General features: G+C 38.0%; 1 protein-coding gene across 2 annotated transcripts; it reads left to right on the top strand.

Annotated features, from left to right (window-relative positions):
* Positions 1 to 988: 988 nt before the first annotated feature.
* On the top strand, positions 989 to 18,965 carry hyal4 (hyaluronidase 4). 2 transcript variants are annotated; one of them, XR_004336926.1, is made up of 7 exons: positions 989 to 1,173; positions 10,769 to 11,757; positions 12,829 to 12,918; positions 13,453 to 15,461; positions 16,138 to 16,509; positions 17,902 to 17,967; positions 18,102 to 18,965. XR_004336926.1 is itself a non-coding variant. In XM_032548328.1 (4 exons), the coding sequence occupies exons 2-4, from the start codon at positions 10,801 to 10,803 to the stop codon at positions 13,948 to 13,950; spliced, it is 1,545 nt and encodes a 514-aa protein (XP_032404219.1). In that variant the 5' UTR covers positions 989 to 1,173; positions 10,769 to 10,800; the 3' UTR covers positions 13,951 to 15,824. The 2 variants fall into 2 exon arrangements, 1 of the variants encoding a protein (XP_032404219.1); XM_032548328.1 differs by lacking the exons at positions 16,138 to 16,509; positions 17,902 to 17,967; positions 18,102 to 18,965 and having other exon boundaries at positions 13,453 to 15,824.
* The last annotated feature ends 301 nt before the right edge of the window (positions 18,966 to 19,266 follow it).

Below are 19,266 nucleotides of genomic sequence, written 5' to 3'. Positions count from 1 at the left end.
TCTGCGACTAGAAGTCATCAGCAATCTGCTGAGTCAGTAGTCTGCTGTCTTCAGATTCTGTATACTCCACCAGCTATAGTTTCAGAGCTGCAGGCTACCAGGTTGTCTGAGTTAGGAGACAGAGTGTCACATTAATGTGCAACATTTTAACAAAGTATTCCTAATCTAAATGGGTTTCATAAACTGTTTAACATAGAGCCAAGTAGAACAAATATGGAGCATCTAAACATTCAGCCTTTAAACAACAAACTTCCCTGATGTTTTTAGTTTAGAACATGAAAATTCAAGACCTTGACCAGAAGGTCGGTGCTACCTGGATGGAGACAAAATTTATGAACATTAGTTGGAGCTTTTGAAACGAGGGGAATTTATTGCTGACTTCTGAAATGTTTTCAAGTTTGACTTGAATCATGTGGTGATATGGGCATGAACAATGTGTGGGTGTGAAGTCTCGCAATGGAATTTGGGATCAGTTGTAGGTGGGAAAAAGACAATGGGCTTAAACAGAAGTAAAGTGGCTCTAATGGATTTAGCTGGATGTACAACAGTAGAAAGAAAATTCACAGAATTTGGTGAGTGACGGTAACTGGACTGAACATGTTGATCACATTTAGACTGAAGGTATTGAATGACACCTATTTCTAAATCATCATCAGGATAGTTTGAGAATGGACAATGCTATCAAGAGCTTAAAGTATAGATCAAGTCAGAGTATCTGTGAATTGGTTGAAAACCATACCAACCAGAAACGGCACATCGTTTGGGGACTTTAACCAGGCCTGCATGTGCAGAGACAGTTTAGCAAATGTCTGTTTTGGAGATTGAGTGAAGTGAATGAGCTGAGACTTTTCTAGCAAAGGATCAGACTTCCTAAGAGCTCAGTGAGCTCAGATGGAATTAAAACCTCGCTCTCTCTTTCTGTGTGTTTCTCTCTTGTCTTTGTGACTCTGCCTCTCTTTCATTCCCTCCCTCCTCCCTCTCTTCTCTCTTGCTGTGTTGTGGTGTTGACGCTCTCCCCTCCCTCTCTATCCCTTCCTTGGTATATAAGTGTGGATGACTGGTTGGTGTTTAAAAGTGAAGGAAAAACAAGTTCAGGCCTCTTGGACGTTAGTTTCAGAAGAACTGCCATGACCTCTGCTGTGACCCCTAAAGATGATACTCTAGCATGGGCAGGTGAGCTTTTAACCTTGTGATGAAACTTTTTATCCAGTAAGCTGCTGAAACCAGCTCTCCTATAGGTCTGTTGTTTGGCACCAGGACGGCGATGAAGTATATTTTTAAATCCTGTGTGAGGCGGCACCTCTTAGTGCTACAGCATGGCTTGAGTGTTTTGAGTGTTTTGGGTGATGAAGGAAGGAGGAGGAGAAAGAGGACGCCCTGTCATGCAAAGAATGTTAGCTCACCCTGAACAGAAACCCACAGAAAGGAGCAAAGTTTTGCCGTTTAGAATTCAGAAAAGCAAAACCCATTTTATCTGTCGCTATTAGTTTTTATTCAGATGGCAAAAGCTGTAACATCTAAAGACTCACTTAGGTAGCTTTTGAGCTTTTTAACAGACGCTCTGACTCATAACCACTTACAGTAAATAGTCTTAAAATCCTGCAGCGTGGGGGGGCAATTTTTTTAGGCAGACAGATTAAAGCTAGTTACAGCGTTCTATAAAAGTTATTTTCTATTCAGGAGATGGCGTTGGTTTCCAGGCTGTTGTCAGCACACAGATTAAAGTGACTCGGGTCAAAGATCAAATGCTGCAGTCAAGAGTCTTGATTAGTTTACAGGATCTGAGGCTTGTGCATTAAGCTCGCTGCTAAAATGAGATTGGAACAGCAGGAATTCAGACGCTAATATCAACCACAAGCAGTTCTCCAGTAGTCAAATGCTAACAATTTATGAAAACTCTGAACAGCTTCTGTACCACATTAAGGTTTGCTCATTTCTGTGTAGCCTTCTTTTTGCCACACACCATTTCAGTCAAGTTGAGGTCTGGATTTTGACTGAGCCATTGAAACCTTGATTCTTTCATCTGTCAGTCGTTTTGTTTCAGTATTTGGGTCTGTGCCCTGTTGATGACCCAGTTGGAGTCAACCTTCAGCTGTCAGAGTAGTGGTCTTCCACTGATGTACAGAGGAGCTCAGAGTTAAGTCAACAACAGTATAAGGTCCAACAGTCACCCCAACCGTTTTACCTGACTGTGGGTATGAGATGTCTGTGTTGATGGGCTGTTTATGAGGCTTTGGACAAACAGGCTAGTTCTGGCACATTTACAGAAATATTGTACATTGTCCCTATGAAACAACTTGAATGAAAATTAAAAGATGCAACTGTCTGAACTCAAGTTGTGTTGCCATATTCCTTTCAGAAGGAAGAGGTTCCTTCCTGGTTAGTCTTCAGCTTGCTGCTATAATCCTTCCAGATTTGGGAAAGGAAAGGATTGGCTAAGCCTTTCCTACTTGGTTTTATGTTAGACAGGAGAAGATTTCTGCTTTTATAGAGGTCATCCCACTGCTAAGTTTTATTCCATGTATTCAATGTGCAACACCTGGATGTTACTTATGAAGCACAGAGGATGTACATTACATAGTTGATTTTGACCGTTGTTACTGTTAAATAGTCTTTTACACTCTTATACAATTAAAAATATGTTTGCATATAACTGACTTGTAGATTAAACTTTGGTACAGTTCTTGAAAAACTAAACTAAGAAACTACAGCAGAAATCTGCTCAAAGTTAATTTGGTTTGGTCTGTTTAGCATTAACTGACTCTGCTGTGTTGTATCAGAACAATTACATAAATACATTTCAATTCAATTTCACTTTATTTTGGTAAATAATACCAAATGGTAAATTTGGTAAATGTGCTTGATGTTAACATTAACCACAGGAAACAAAAAGTAATAATAAACAAACCTCTAATTTACCAAAATAGGAATAGGCTGAAGCTTATACTTGCCTACCCTGTTTATATACTTAGCAGCCTAGCATCATAAATCATTTAGTTTTTCCTTCATGTAATGATAACTTATTGTAATCAAACCATGTTTTCAATTTAGCAAACTCTTTTTCTACTGTTTTTATTATTTCATTTATACATTTTCCAGAAAAAAGGAAATTTGTATCGTCAGCAAACATTATAAACTTTAAAATACTGGATACTGCAAAAATATCGTTTAAATAAAGTAGAAATAATTTAGGTCCTAGGACTGAGCCTCCAGAAGAAGCTAAATGTAACTAAAAATCTTCTGATTTCACATTTTTATCCAATTTTCTGAACGTTTAAAATATTTTTTTTGGAGGCTTATGGCAGGTGGAGACTTACTTATATGTGGCAGCCAAAATTGGCCTTCTTAAAGTGGCAGTGCACCATTTATGCTGATACACTATACACTAATATTATACTTAGAAATACAGCTTCAATTTCACATATATCGCTATCAACAAGCTCTATTTAGCAAGGTTTAAAAATCGACTAAATCAAAAACAACGTATTTTGTCCTGATTCACACGATTGATGCCAAGCAATGATTCTCTTGTTTACAGTATACAGGATAGTAACAACATTGCAGAGGACGAACTAAAGCCATTTACAAATATGTTTACAAGCTCCGCCCCTCAGGTCAGAATGAAGAACTATTAGTAAATGATCCTGAATAAGGTGGATAAGATTCAGTTAGGTTTGGGGCTCATTTTTATAACTGTGTGTGTGTGTGTGAATGTGTTACTTTGGTTTGAGCCCCTCAGATCCTCCATCAGAAGGTCAGCTTGATTTCCCAACACAAGGCTGGTGCCTCTGCCACTTCTGCCTTTAATGCATTTGCTCAAAAGAATTGTATTGTCCTTTTTAATGTGTGCCTGTCAAAATCTCAGGGGCATTCAGGATTCTTAGTTTTTTTCAGAAGTAAGCATAATAGTTTGCTGAGCTGTTGTACAGTACATTCAGGTTTGAACGGCTGCCTTCTGTCTCAGAAAGAGTTCACCATACCCACTATCAGCTGCAGTTGGACCTGCTGAACTTCTGACACCTGAAAGTGTCTCAAGTGGCAGCTGTGGTTCAACACCACCACAGTTTTCCAACATAGACGCCTACAACCACAATCCCTTGTGTACATTGAATGAGTGGAGCTGTTCCACTCCACAGGAACCACAGACATCAACAAACTCCTTTCCTAATCGATAGCAGAGCTGACCGCGGCTCCAAGGTGCCCACAGAACTCATTCATCTGGAGACAAAACCAGACTGTAAACATGAACTGAGCATCATTAATCTTCAGCTTCTGCTCTGTTGCGATACAAAGTATTAAACACATGAAAGGTCAGATAACTAGAGCGCTTCACAAGGACACAAACTGTAGTTTTGTTGATATTTGAAAAGTTGTCCTCTTATCCCGACTCTTAAATATCCTGCTGTTGATGTAGAGTCTTTGTCTAAACAAAGAACTCAAAATATCTCAGTAGAAATTCACAGTGTATAAGGTTCATGTTGAACAGCCTAAAGTGGTTTTAGGACCAAGGAGCCATGGGTTTGAGATCTGTTCCTTGTTAATGTCCTTTATTCTGCATCTAAGCTTTGGCTGAAATAGAAAACCTTCAAAGTGAATAACAGCAAATTCCTCTGGTTAAATCATGTGTCCTCAGCTCTCTGCCAGGCTGCAGATGGAAGTGATTTCAGCTCAAACTCAGAGTCTTTTATCAATACAGAACCTTACATCCTGCTTTAGCTTCCCTGCATACATGGTAAGCTAGCTTCAGTTTCAGGATACATAATGATGAACATGTTTTGCTGAATTTAAAACAATGAAATGTGAAATCTGTGATATGTTATCCCAAACCTTCTTAAACCTTGGTAGTAGTAAAATGTGTAGGACCTGGGCTCCACATACATTTGAGGAGGATTGTGCAATCTGATGGATTAGGATTCTGGTCCATATTCCAAGGAGTACATCATGAAAAAAAAAATCCCTGTGAAATACTCATAACCTTTATTTAACCAGATAAAAAAAAAACAACTTGTTGAAATCTACAATCTTTTTTTGAAGAATAACCTGGCACTTCCTTAACATGTCATAAGAACATTTGTTGTACTTACATCATCCAAATTCAGTGATGCTCTCCTCCAGATATGACCTATGTTGAACATTCAGTTTCAGCACAAAATTTATTTTTAGCATGTAGAGTCAAAATCTAAATTGCCCTAAAATAGATGAGCATGCAAAAATTATCCATGAACATTGAATTCCAAATTTTGTCATCCCTGTTTTGGCCTCCAGCTGAATTGTTGCCCCATCACTAAATCTAACCTCTTAGAGGAAGTTGTTACAAAATGTTTGCGTGTGAATTTCCAAAAAATGTGTTGCAGACTAGATACATTGTTATTTTAGCAGTTTGATACTTGACATCGACGCAAGAGGACTTTTTGTGTTTTTCACATTATAATGTAACTTTTGATTCTATGTTTCTCTTTAATTGTCTAATAAACTTTAAAAAGTGGCAATTGGCTTCCAGATCTGTGGACAGTTACTGGATGGGAGAATTCAAACCAACAGAGAGAGATGTGTGGAGATGGAGCTGTGGTAAAAAAAATACTTGAATAGTTCATCTATTTAAGTTGAGTCCATGCAAAAAAGCTGCCAATCAAGTTTATTTGTATAGCACATTTCAGCAACAAGGCAGTTCAGAGTGCTTTCCATTATAAAACATAAAAATACAAAGATGTAGAACACACAGTCAATAATTGAGTCATTACATTTTGTTAGGCGCCGTCATTACATGTCAGAATGTTGAATGTTTCATTTATAATGTTTCAATAGAAACTCTAAACAGGTGGGTTTTTAGTCTTGGTTTAAAGGAACTCAGTGTTTCGACTGCTTTGCAGTTTTCTTGAAGTTTGTTCTAGATTTGTGGAGCATAGAAGCTGAATGCTGCTTCTTGTTTGGTTCTGGTTCTGAGGATGCAGAGCAGAACAGAACCAAAAGACCTGAGAGTGTCATGAATTGTGGTTTTGTGGTGAGGATGAGACGCGGTGGACCCAGGTTGTTGTGAAAATGATGGTTTTAATGATGAATAATGAAGTTCACAACAGAACAAACGCAGGGTTCACGAGACACGACAGCTAAGACAGAACGTTAGACACGACTAGGATCTGACAGGGAGCAGGTGACACAGGTGGGGTTAAATACACAGAAGGTGACTAGTTGTAATGGGGGCTTTCGGAAGTTGAAGATATGGATATAGGATGGTCTATAGTAGAAAATAGAAGAAGAGGAGGAGGGAAAGATGGTTAAAAAGAGACTAAATGCTGGTAAAAGATCTCTTGAGGATGAGGAAGAAAGAACTGAAAAAGGAAAGAAATAGTGGAAGATTTCAAAGTTACATTAAACTTTAAGGTAGGACAGGATATGACAGGAGTAAGTTCTATCATTTTGTCAAACGTCAAATGGATTAAAGAAAACTATTGGAGATGTAGAGCTAGCTAAAGTCTTAAGGGATGGAAGTTTACTTATCATTTGTAAAAATGCTCTACAAAAGAACGAGGCTCTAAAATTACAAATGGTGTGTAAACAGGAAGTAAAAGGAGTAAGATCAGGGATTCCTGTAGGAGAAAATTTGGAGGAGCTAAAGAAAATAACAAAATAAGGAGAGATTACAGGCATTTACAGGAGTTCAAGGATAGAGTTCTGCCTGATGAAGTGATAATCGGATACATGAGCTTTAATAAGAACTTATATTCCACCACCTTTCAGATGTTATAAATGTCAAAGATACGGACAAACAGCGAATGTTTGTAAAGGGAAATAGAGATGTAGTAGTTGAACATCTTTGTGGTGAGTGTGGAAATAATTCTGTTAAATGTTGTAACTGTGGAGGAAGTTATACTGCAGCATATGCAGGGTAAGAAAAGAGGCAGCTGAAATTGAAAAAGCTAAAACTGATAAGAGAATTACTTATGCTGGAGCAGTGAAAGAAGTGAACAAGAATGAAAACGCTCCAAAAACAACTTATGAAGGGAAAAGAGTGACAGACAATAACCAATGTAATATTACATTAGAAAAAATTATTAATTTCCTTGCGCATATCATAAATTGCTCAGAAAAAGCAAGAACTAAAACCGAGAAAATAAAAATCCTAGTAAAGGCAGCTACAAAGTTTTTTAATGTCAAAGATTTATCTTGGGAAAAAATTCATGACGAACTTAGACATGAGGAACGATAGACAGAATACAATAGATGGTGTGCATTAAAACTTTGTTGTGGAGCAATGAAAACAACTCCAGTTTCAGCTCTACAGGTTGAGATGGTGAGATGCCACTGGAGCTCAGGAGAGAACAACTGGCCATAATTTACTGGGCAAATAGTAAAGGACATGATGAAGGTCATCCTCCACATGTTACGCTGCAACCTTGTCAAGAAAAAGAAAAGAAGCAAATGAGTAGTTTTGGGTGGATAATTATGAATAAAGTAAAAGATGTAAGAATAGATAACTTTTTAATTAGTCCTGTGGTTGATATTCCTGATATTCCATCATGGACCTTTGGACAGGCTGAAGTTGATTTGAAGAAAGGGAGACAATTAGAAAATAAGGAGGTGGGAATGTAAATAGAAAGAGAATATTCAGAGTATGTACAGATTTATACTGATGCTCCTAAAATGTTAAATGATAAAGTAGGTATATCTTTTGTAATCCCAGATTTAAATATTATGAGAAATAAAAGAATTGACAGTGTATACAAGTGAATTAATTGCAATTTTAATGGCTTTAATGAAGAAATGAGAGAGAAAATATTGTTGATTTAAATAATAAAATATTTTAAAATAAGATAAAGAATATTATAAAAATGCATATTAAGAAAAAATGGCAAGAGCAATGGGATAGGAGGCAATGCTAGCTTTTATTATAGTATCCAAAAAAGTTGGAAAATTAAGAAAATGTAACAGAATTAAAAAAAGAAGATATTACAACCAGAATAAGATTTGGACATACAGGATTAAATAGTACTCTTAAAATAACTAATAAACATAATAAAGGTTGTTGTAGTTATTGTGAAAAATTAGAAACAATACAATAAGTATGTTCATGAAAAAGAGGTGTTAATTAGAAATTTAGATAGGGATAAAAGTAAATTAGATATAAGAGAATTGTTTCAGAGATCATCTGGGGATGGAGTTCTCAGCAGTATTTTTAGTTTTCGAAGAAGAACGAGTGTTATGGGGAGATTGTAGAAGTAAAAGCTCCAATCTGGAAGGTGGCGATAATGCACCTAAAAGTTGTTTGCCAACCGCCATAAAAAAGGGAAGAAGAAGAAAACTTAAATCCTCACAGAAAGGTCTGAAAGGTTGATCCAACAAGAGCAGTTGTTTAATGTAATGTGGAGCTGAGCTGTTCAGTCATTTCTAAACTAACAGTATTTTAAAGTCTATTCTCTGAGCTACAAGGAGCCAGTGGAAGGACTTTAGAAAGTTTGGCCAACAAGGTATCCTGCAGTGTAGCAACTAATTAAGTCACTTTTTATTTATTTGTCACAAAAAATACTTTGAGGATGTTTAAGGTCTAAAGGTAAACTCCAAAGCTTCATCTATGCAGTCAGTTCTTAAAGAATGAGCATATGCTTTCAGAGCAGTATCTTATTAGATTTTTTCATGTACATTTGCACACATGAAACTGCACACTGTGAGTGAATTGTATGTTCATTTTCATGACAACCTGCTCTGAGTTAGGGAGTAGTTTGGCAAATAATTTAGTTTGTCTTACTGAAAGAAGTGATCAAAATATCACTGCTTTTTATATTTTCTGTCAAAAGTCTGAGCAGAGAAACAAACAGGAAGCAGGAATTTTTTCAATAAAGTTCAATAAAGTTTTTTATATAAGTGGTTAAAAATATAATCTTTGGTGTCTAAGTAATTACAACATATGCATATTTATTAAGTGAACGTAGGATAGTAGTTTTCAGAGAAACTTGTGGCTTGGCTCCTAAAGACCAGTCAGCTCTTCTGGTTCCCAATCGGTTCTGAATTTATTATCATCTGCAGCCCCATATATTAGCTTAACTTAGCAAATAGGACTGTTTTGTATTTCAGGTCCTTGCATTCATTGTTCCCTATTGGAGAAGCCTAATATTTGCTAAATTTGATGTATTTCTTCTGTTTCAAAAGCAGGAAATTGTACTTTTGTATATTTTAATGAAACTTATTTTTTTTGTCACAAAAAACAAATAAATAAAAGACTACAAGCAAGTCTACTGAACAGATCAATAGCAAATTGTTATTGTACTATATATAATATAATATCTTCCAACTGCAGCAAAAAGCTGCTTTTCTTACAGACATCAGTTACATTGATTGGTTTTAGCAACACATGTGAATGACTGCCATGCTAATTACAAATTTTGAGGCAACAAGTCTGCATATATTTTATAAAGAAAAGAGAACTAATGAGGTTTCACAGCAGTGCTAGGTGTAATGACGATTATGTCATTACATCTTACTTAAAACTAAGTAAACTTAGGACGTAAGTTTTGAAAATGTCTGTCTCCACGTCCAGATGAAGGATTGATCAAAACTCTGGGATGTTGTTGCAGAACCTATCTCTGCTTTACACAGAACCACCAGGTTCTCCCTGACCTCCTGCTGGATTCCCTGGTCTCCATGGTTACGCTTATTCTCTAAACAAATGTCTGAGACCAGAACCAGAACAGCTTCTTTTGTACTCATGTTAAATTACAAACAGCTAGAATCATAACCTGAACAGCGTGCACACCACACTTTTCAGGTTTTTATTGTGAAAGATTTGAAAACCAAGTATCCCTGTCCTCACACTTCAAACCTTACTAGTCATATAAAATATCAATAAATTGCATTGATATTTTATGTGACTGTAGTTTTAATACTTAGAAAGTGACTATAAATGAGATGATTGCAGTCTGCTTCCCGGTGTGATGTTTGTTACAAAATGATACGCATGTTCATGAGCGGCAGACACAGAGACTGTTTTTGGGTCAAACTTGTGAGAGATTGACCCAAAAAGCTGTGATTCAAACCCAAGACCTTAGTACAGCAAGGCAGCAGTTATTACAACTGCACCACAGAGGATGTCCTGATTTGTGGTTTTAAAGTGGACCCAAATGTAGCAAGCAGATGAGTTGAGTAGATGTGGGTATTTAATAAAAAAATGATGAACAAACAACCTTACAAAAACACAGAGCCAAAGAAAAACATGAATCCAAGGTAAAAGAATGGCAAGAATTCTTGAAGAAAAAAAGAGAGAGACAGAGAAGGGGGAGGGGGTTAAGGAGAGCACACAGCATGACTAACTAGTTTTACCTCAGGTTACCACTGAGGTAAAACACTCAATAACTGGCAGCTAGCTCTTCATATGGTCCTGCTGATAGCAGTCAACTGGAAACCTAAAGCTAAAAGAAATGGAGAGATTAGCTACACAAATACTCCAGATTCCTGACAAATTCTACCAAATACTGAAATAGATGGGAACTTTTGACTCTCTTATTATTCTGAAATGTAATAAACTGGAATAATTTTGGTAACTGACCTAAAACAGAAAACATGTGGTCTGATTTATGTCAAACAGTGGGAATTCTACCCTAACCCTCACTTATATTCATTTATACATTCATTTGTTTATTCATAACTTAACCCTGACTCTTACACATATACAGTGTATGTAAATATCTGGTGTCAAGTTCTATTTGTTCTACAACAAGTAGTTTCAAAACCCTGTTTTAACTCCCCATATTTCTCAACTTTCTTCCCTCTCCTTCAGGATGATTGACAGGTGACAAGTTTGATCCCAGAATGTATGTGGTGGCAGTGGGCGGGACATCCTCCTCCCACCTAGTAGTACCCATCTCTGTCACCTGCTCTTGGCTGTTATTGCTCTTCAATTCTGCCTTTGGTCAAAAACCTGCAAAGCTTCCCTTGATTAGTCGGAAGCCCTTTCTCGCTGCCTGGAACGCTCCCTTAGATATGTGTACCATCAAGTACAATATTACAACCAACCTTGAGCATCTTTTTCACATACAAGGAAGCCCACGTGCTACTTGGACAGGGCAAAATGTAACAATTTTTTATGCAAACCGGCTTGGCCACTACCCTTACTACACGCCACAAGGCAAAGCCATTCATGGAGGTCTGCCTCAAAACTGCAGCCTGGACATGCATCTGCTCAAAGCTTATCAGCACATTGTTCACTTCATTCCTGCAGAGGATTTTCGTGGCCTGGCTGTCATTGACTGGGAGTTCTGGCGACCTCAGTGGGACCGTAACTGGCACAAAAAGAACATTTACAAGCAAAAGTCGAAGGAGCTGACCAAGAAGGCGTATGTTAATGTGACTGCAGCTCAGGTAGAGGTGCTGGCCCGGAGGCGATTTGAGAAAAGTGCCAAAACATTCATGCAAAGGACACTACAGTTGGGAACACGGCTACGGCCCAATGCCCTCTGGGGTTTCTACCTCTACCCAGACTGTCATAACTACAACTTGCACGACCAGAACTACACGGGCCTGTGTCCCCTGCCGGAGATGATGAGGAACGACGAGCTGTTGTGGCTGTGGAACAGCAGTACAGCGTTGTTTCCCTCTGTGGCAATCAGAAAGAGTCACACCAACAGCATCAGTAACTGGCACTTTGCCCACAACAGAATCCAAGAGTCTCTCCGGATTGCCTCACTTACCTCAAAGGAGTATGACCTTCCCACCTACGTCTACCTCAGACTAGGCTACCGAGATGATGCACTGGCTTTTCTCACCACAGTAAGTCAGAGTCCATGGAACAATTTAAAGAAGTCTCTTAACTTTTTTCCAGAGTTGTATAAATATATAACGTTCATTTGTCCAAATTATACCCTAAGTGCAACTCACTTTGCCTCTTTAGACTTTCTGTTATACTGTCAGGACAGAGGAGTTACTCTTGGAGCAGCAATGTCTATTTAAGCAACAAGGACAAATTCAGTTCAGTTCAGTTTATTCAAATAGCACCACTTAACAGCCAATGTCTCAACACATTTTTTAAAGAAGAAAATACCAATTCAATCCAGTCATAAAGACTTTTTGTGTTATCAGGCAGTTGTGTGTTGCAGATTTCTGCCCAGATCCCTCTTGAAAATGAGATCTAGACCTCAATGGGGTTTTACTTGGTTAAATAAAGGAAATGGAATAAAAACAGATTCAAAGTTAGATAAATACATTTCAATTTAATGCTAGTTGTCAGACAATGCAATCAGGTTCAGTTTATTGTTCCGAATGGAAGGAAAATTTCAATGTAAGGAAACCCAACAGATTGCATCGAGTCATTGACTTACAGCATTCCCTTCACCACAACAACCAGATTCCTTTTACCATTTACTGGACTTTCTGATGTAAGGTCAAGTCATGGCTGAGTGTTTGGACTGCCCATCTTTTTTCAGACAGAAGATGACAAACCATGCAACAACGCAGTTATCTGCTATCTGGTGCTAGAATCCATAGTAAATATCAAAGCAATGCAGTCGTCTTGGCTACCTACTTTCATAGTCTGCAAAACATTCAAAACTTTATGTTTCTAGAGTTTTTGTTCACTGAAACTGAAGATGAAAACTTTGAAAATTAAATTCACTTCTGCCATCTGCTGGACATTCACAGAAAAGCAAATCCAAGAAAAATGTCTTCTGTTGTCAGAAACTCTTTTCAGAGGTAAATAGTAATTATAAAAAACATATACAAATCCAATTTTTATCATTCAAGAGGAAAACGTTAAAATGACAAAAGCTCAATTCTTTGTTTTATAATGATGGACAACAAATGAATGATAGCTGTACCTATTTTTGTTTTCTGTATTTTCTACAGAAAGACTTGATTCATACTATTGGCGAGAGTGCTGCTCTGGGAGCTGCAGGATTCATCATCTGGGGAGATCTTAACTTGACATCATCCAGGGTAGGTGTACTTTCTACCCTAATTTCTTTTTTCATATAGTGAAGTGCTTTGACATGAGGGTGTACATTTTATTACATGTCAGCTGTCCACATTACTTCTGGCCTCAAGGGGAGGCTGAAAGTGGTTTCCTATATCATCTTGCTTTTTGATTTTACTCCCAACATTCTAAGTGGTTTTTGAACTTTCTCTAACACCGTCACCCTGAATACTTTGAAAAAACTAAATCATTGTTTTTAAACCTTACTTCACTTGCAAGATTTTTCAGAATAATGACAGGGGATAACAATGCCATTTTTAGAAAGGAGATTCCAGGACAACTTTCCCCCACATAAAATAACTCAAATCTTCAGCAAATACTATATTATGATGTTTAAACAGTTTTGGTGTTTCATCAGACAGTTGCAGTGTGAAAGATGTTGCATGTACTATGATCTGAAACATTATTCTACAAGATTCATAACTGATGTAAACTAAATATATTTGTAGGAATGTTTAACAAAATGTCACACTATGACTACTGGCTTGTCTCTACAGCATAACTGCACTTTGGTGAAGTCCTTCTTGACTCGTCGCCTTGGTCGGTACATCACCAATGTGACCCGGGCTGCTGAAGTCTGCAGTGAATTCCTGTGCCAAGGGAACGGCCGGTGTGTCCGCCAAGACCCCCTTGCCCACCACTACCTCCATCTGAGTTCAGAGAATTACCAAATTCACCCCTCAGGGAACGGGACCTTTACCGTCAGCGGGTGGCCGTCACAGAATGACCTGCAGCAGCTCACTGACAGATTTCGCTGCCACTGCTATGAAGGCCATGAAGGACACAGATGTGACAGTTTAAACAAAGTAAAGGAGGATGATGAGCTGATGAAGGAAGAGAAGAACGAGCAAGAACGAAAGAGGACTGAGTGGGAGGATGAGCAGGGTGGGCTGTGGGAGAACAGGGAGAGCTCTGCCCTGCCAGTTGGTTGCTCTCATTACCAGATACTATTATTGCTACATTTGAACTTACTGCTCATACAGATGGTTGTATAGTTCTATGAAGATTTCACCCCAAATACAGCTATGGATAGATAATTTTACACATGATTTCTATTTTGTTTTATGCAAAGATGGGTAAACATGATTGTATTAGCACAAATATATACAACAAAAGGACTTTGTCTCATTTCACTTCTCAAAAGTCCAGAACAGCTTTATCAATTCTGATTACAGGTACAGACTCAACAAGTGTGGCCAACAGTCAAAAGTCACATGGTTAAAGTGTGAACGATTGTAAATCCACTAAGGGAGACGAGTCAAGGCTGCAGAGCAGGTGTTAGGGAGAATCTACCTGAGGCCATCTTCTCATTGGTTTTTCCTGCTCAGCCTTTTCACTCATGTCTCAGACCAGCTGTCTTCCTTCTGCTTCAGACGTAGATTAACCGCTGAGTTTGCTCCTCAGTGTCAGGATATCATATTGTTTAGCTGCTGTTCAATTTCTATAATTTAGAGCTTAGACTGGCTGTATTGGAATATACTGTACCACACCACTGAGCCTGTGTTTGGATGTTTTACCCTTAGGACAATATTTCACTTCTTCTTTTAGCCTCAGTGGATTGAGTTAAATGTTGTCAGCTGGATGCATTAACATCAGACCAGTAAAGGTATTGTAATGAATATAATAATTATGTGTCTTTCCGCTATCTCTTTATCTGCTCATATGCACACTGCTGCATGCTTACATAGCCATAACATATAACACCGGCAACAGCCACACATAACCAAAAACTGATTAAGGCCGGTGTTCTATCAGATCATCATACGCTGTCAGAATAGCATACTGCGCATGCGCATTAAGAAGTCCGACCGTTAGAGGAACTGTCAGTTCAGCATACACGACCAGTTACGACGAAAATAAGTCATTAAATTGTTTTCAATGATAATTAGATAGATATACATGCATTATCGTGGTTTAAAAGTGTATTTGAAGCAGGGACTAGCTAAAGCTGCAGTCAATTACAACACACGCCCGTGTAAAACTTGCCTCCCTGTTGCTTGATGACGGCCTGACTAGTTAACCGCTAAGTCAGGATGTCATACAGCTGGTCAGAAAGAGTATGCTGATCTGACAGAACACCGGCCAACACACATTTGTCCCTTTTCCACCAGCTCGGCTCGGCTCGCCTCTACTCGGCTCGCTTTACCAGCTTTTCCACCGGCTTTGTTTTGGAGGCTGGTTCCTGCTTTGGAGTAGGGCCAGGTGTGCTGCTTCATGGGTGACACAAGCTTCGCTCCTGTTCACTGATTGGCCGTGGGCGTGGGCGTGGTCAGACATAGGAAAAAAGGCGCAACATTTCAAACTCGCTGCAAGTGATGGAAGCTACAAGCATGAAGTGGTGAACAAAGATGCCGGCTTTTCTTTGCTTCGGATTTCAATATTCAGTGGCAGCTCGGTGGTGCAGTGAGGAATGAGTCGTTTCTGTCAAAGCCTCGTTAGCCGCTTCGCAGCCCCACGGTGAACACCGACTCAGATGCAGCTGACGCCGCTGCTGATCTCCAGCCAGGTGAGCAGTTTGTAACTCTGTCTGCTTTTTACTATAGTTAAGGTTGCCTACATACAGTCAAGGAAGACATTTGAAACACAAAGTCTGCTGTGTTTTTATTGCTCAAACACAACATGCGCGTTTTCTGAAGATACTCAGTTTCACATTCCTCAGTTCTAAATAACTGTCAATATTGTACAGCATGTCGCCTTCATTTGGTTTTTATGTCTTTGTGTGAATCTACATGCTTCGATTGTTTCTCATTTTACTGTTGTTGCTCCTTAGTTTCCCCCATTGTGAGATAATAAAACATGTTATATGATATCCTATTATTGTAAAATGGCTACATTTCAGTTCTCTAATTAAACGGTTATGAACTATTAATTGTAGAGAACATAAAAATAAACAATAAACCTGAAGAAAACGATAGTGGTATTTTATCCATGGCTGTACTGTATGTCTGCATAGATCTAAAACTTACAGGTAATTATGTTTTGTCTATAATTTACACAACTATTCCAGTTATTTATAATTCTCTATGTCTGGATGGTAAAAAAATGTTTGCATATATATAAAGTAACATGTCTGTTTTAAATAATTCCTTCTGTATATGTAACTTCCACATGAGTAATTCTGTTATTTATCTACATTTATGTGCTATAAGCTATAACATCTGATTATTTTCTCCCGGGAACAGAAGAAGAGGAACATGGCTGACATGATGGAGAACGATGAGGAGAACCGTCAGAACAACAACTGGAGGAAGCAGCTACCAGCAGAGATGGCAAATATTGAAATAATATTAATATTAAAAACTGCACTGTAACAAATGGCTGTAAAAACTACTACAGCATGAAAATACAGTAAGGTGGCTGGGTTTTGAAAATACAGCTATTGTGATCTGAAATGCGTATGGGAAGTATAAGGGACGTGTTTGGACCGCTGGATCACGTGCGGAAATTTACACATGTACTGTAAATTTGTAATGTACAGTTGCATTGTGGGATTTTTACCGGCTGGAGGCGAACGTTCACAGGCTGGAGGGCGGGCCAACAATGACTTTCACCGGGTAAGTACTTTTTAAAAAATATTATATTGCAGTTTTGTGTACAAAAATATATTTTATGTGGTTATATTGAGCTACTCTCGCTTGTTTGCTAAAGCTAACTTCGGTTATTTCTCAGCTAACACAAGTGCTGTTGGTTCACCTAGAATATGCAGATTCCTATATTCTGGTCTTTTTGCGGAAGTTGTTTGAGGGTAGGATTTCTCAACTGTTTTTCTTTTGTGTTTTTTTTCTCTCTCTCGCACACAGGACTGTCAACGTTAACGCGTTAGCGCACGCGATTAACCAGAACATTTTAATGCGTTAATATTACATAACACAGATCAATCAAACCATCTATTTTGACATCAGAGCCTCTCTCCCGCGGAGGGTTATCTAGTTCACAGCAGCACGTTACACACGGGGAGCTACGAACAGCGAAATACTTTTCCTGCGACTGCAGACAGACAGCAACAAGAGCTGAACAGTTTCAACAGTTTCTTGTGTTGGATCTTTAACCAACGTTGTGCACATCTAGTTTACTAGCCCGCAGTTTCATGTGCATGAATTACACCGGTCTTCACCGGCTGGATGAGGACAATATAGTCCCGTTTCATCACAGGAAATGAATATAGAGGAACATTTCTAAACCAACATTTAAAACAAACTGAGTTTCTATAAACCTTCTTGAATATAAAAACCTGGAAAACTAAGAATCTTTAGACATGGTTGGTTTGAGACAAAACATCTTTTGAGAATGTGCATGTTTGATATGGACTTCATGGTATCATAAAAGGGTGGGGCATCCAAGAACTAGAAATTAAAATAGATCTAATAAAATAGATCTTATCTATCAGTTGGCTCCTGAACATGTTTGGTACCACTTGTATGGATGTGGAGTAAATTTCTCTTAGTTGCTATTGAGTATGGGAGACTACAGATGTACAAATGCAAGATAATTGCTTGGATTATCTGCAGCAAGAGGGGTTTGCACAGCTGTGAGCATATTTACATTTCAAGCCTACAAAGTTAGGCATAGTGATTAATTGTGATTAATCAGCCAGTGCCAGATTCTGCTATGGGCAACACGGGCAACCGCCCAGGGCAGCATCTTGTGGGGGTGACAAGACCGACCTCTCACCCCTCTCACCGCCCCAGATACTCCAATTGTCTGTGTCTCACTGTAACTTCCATCCTTCTGTCCATAGACTAATGGATGAAGACATAGTCATCTTACTGTATCTGCCAACCTTATGTCTACACATAGAAGCACAGAAGGTACAGAAGGTGTCTCTGTCTGCAAACATAGTATATGGATAGAGACAGAGGAATGTATCTGTCTATGGAAATGTCTCTGTGTACCAGAGTATTAAGTTAAAATTAAAACTAATATCACTGAACATTGTTATTTTTCAGGAAACAGCATCAAGGGCACAAGCGGGTCCAGCAGCTCCTTTTGCCACCTAGAGTATTGTTTCATAGGTGAGAACTATGAGAACTATTTTTAGTAATGCCTTTACAAAACATATTTGGTAGTTCACAGGTATCTAATCTAAAAATGTAATATGTACTTAAAAACAAAAGGGTAATTTTAAACTGTCTCCCATCTATTCTAGGTGATTCATAGGCCTCAACCCAGAAAATGGAACAAAAGCTGCAAACGGAAAAGTGACATCAACCAACAAGACGACTTATGCAGAACACAGCAGTGAACCTGCATGTCTCCATTCTCCTCCTTCATGAACCATGTAATTTTACCATTTTAAAATGGTAAAATTACACATTTACACACAATCAGTTCTCTTACTCCATCTCTCTCCCTGTCTGTCTTTTTCTCTGCCTCTCTCTCTGTATCTGTTCTGTCCATTTCTAATAGACAGACAGGAGGACAGAACAATGAAGGAAGGTCAGAGAGAGTCTTTCCTTTTCATCCTGTCTGTGTTTAACTGATATGAATGCAGTTTGGAAACTTTGACATTTGGGTACTTTGCTTTAGTAAAGATTATTTAATTAATTGTACTCAATGTCATATTATCATGATTGTAAATGTATCAGTTATGTTTTTAGATCTGACTATTTTTCACTTTGGTTGCAATACTTTGACTTTTGTGTAACAAGCAAATATTGCTGCTGCAAAATACTGTATTTTGTTTTGCTTCAGTTTGTCAGATTTAAATTGACAATAAAATCAAGTGGTTTTAAAATATACATGTATGTTTTTTAAATTAGAAAAATAATTTTTTTTGTGAGTTTGGTAAATTAAGTTGCAAGTTCACATTTAAACTTTTAAAAGCTAGCAAAGTATGCAGTTTCATGAACTACTGAAAAATGACAACTTTTTGTAATTGTGACTAGTTTAAATGCTGTTCAAATGTGTTGTCATATGGCAAGAGTTTATACCTTTTGTAGTAAAGTGCCTGCACTGCACATGTAAAAGAAAATGGATAACAATTTTGAAAATACAGTTTTGTTGTACCTGTTCTAATTGTTGAGTGTTCTTTCTACCCTTTCACCCAGTCCTGTCTTAAAACACTTGATGTGATGTAACTTAAAAACATCTCTTTGAATTAACGTAATTAAATCATGGAAAGGATTTCAACATGATTAAGTAGCTTTCTTTCAGCATGAAGCATGTTTGTTGAGCTAACTTAATTTTCATGAGTTGGATCAACTTAATTAAGTAATGTGAAGGTACCGCTGTAACATATGGTGGTTTCAACTAAATTTGCATTAATCTTAATCAAGTAAATTATTTGATCCAAAACATTGTAAATTAGTTGG

This window comes from Xiphophorus hellerii, chromosome 2 (assembly GCF_003331165.1).
Source record: "Xiphophorus hellerii strain 12219 chromosome 2, Xiphophorus_hellerii-4.1, whole genome shotgun sequence".
Taxonomy (NCBI): domain Eukaryota; kingdom Metazoa; phylum Chordata; class Actinopteri; order Cyprinodontiformes; family Poeciliidae; genus Xiphophorus; species Xiphophorus hellerii.
This window is presented reverse-complemented; position numbering and strand designations above follow the sequence as displayed.

Bases quoted from the DNA above. Each gene is read 5' to 3' on its own strand.
- hyal4 (XM_032548328.1), top strand. From the start codon at position 10,801: ATGTATGTGGTGGCAGTGGGCGGGACATCCTCCTCCCACCTAGTAGTA. The intron at 11,758-12,828 runs GTAAGTCAGAGT...TATTTTCTACAG, and splicing joins CACTGGCTTTTCTCACCACA to AAAGACTTGATTCATACTAT. The intron at 12,919-13,452 runs GTAGGTGTACTT...TTGTCTCTACAG, and splicing joins TTAACTTGACATCATCCAGG to CATAACTGCACTTTGGTGAA.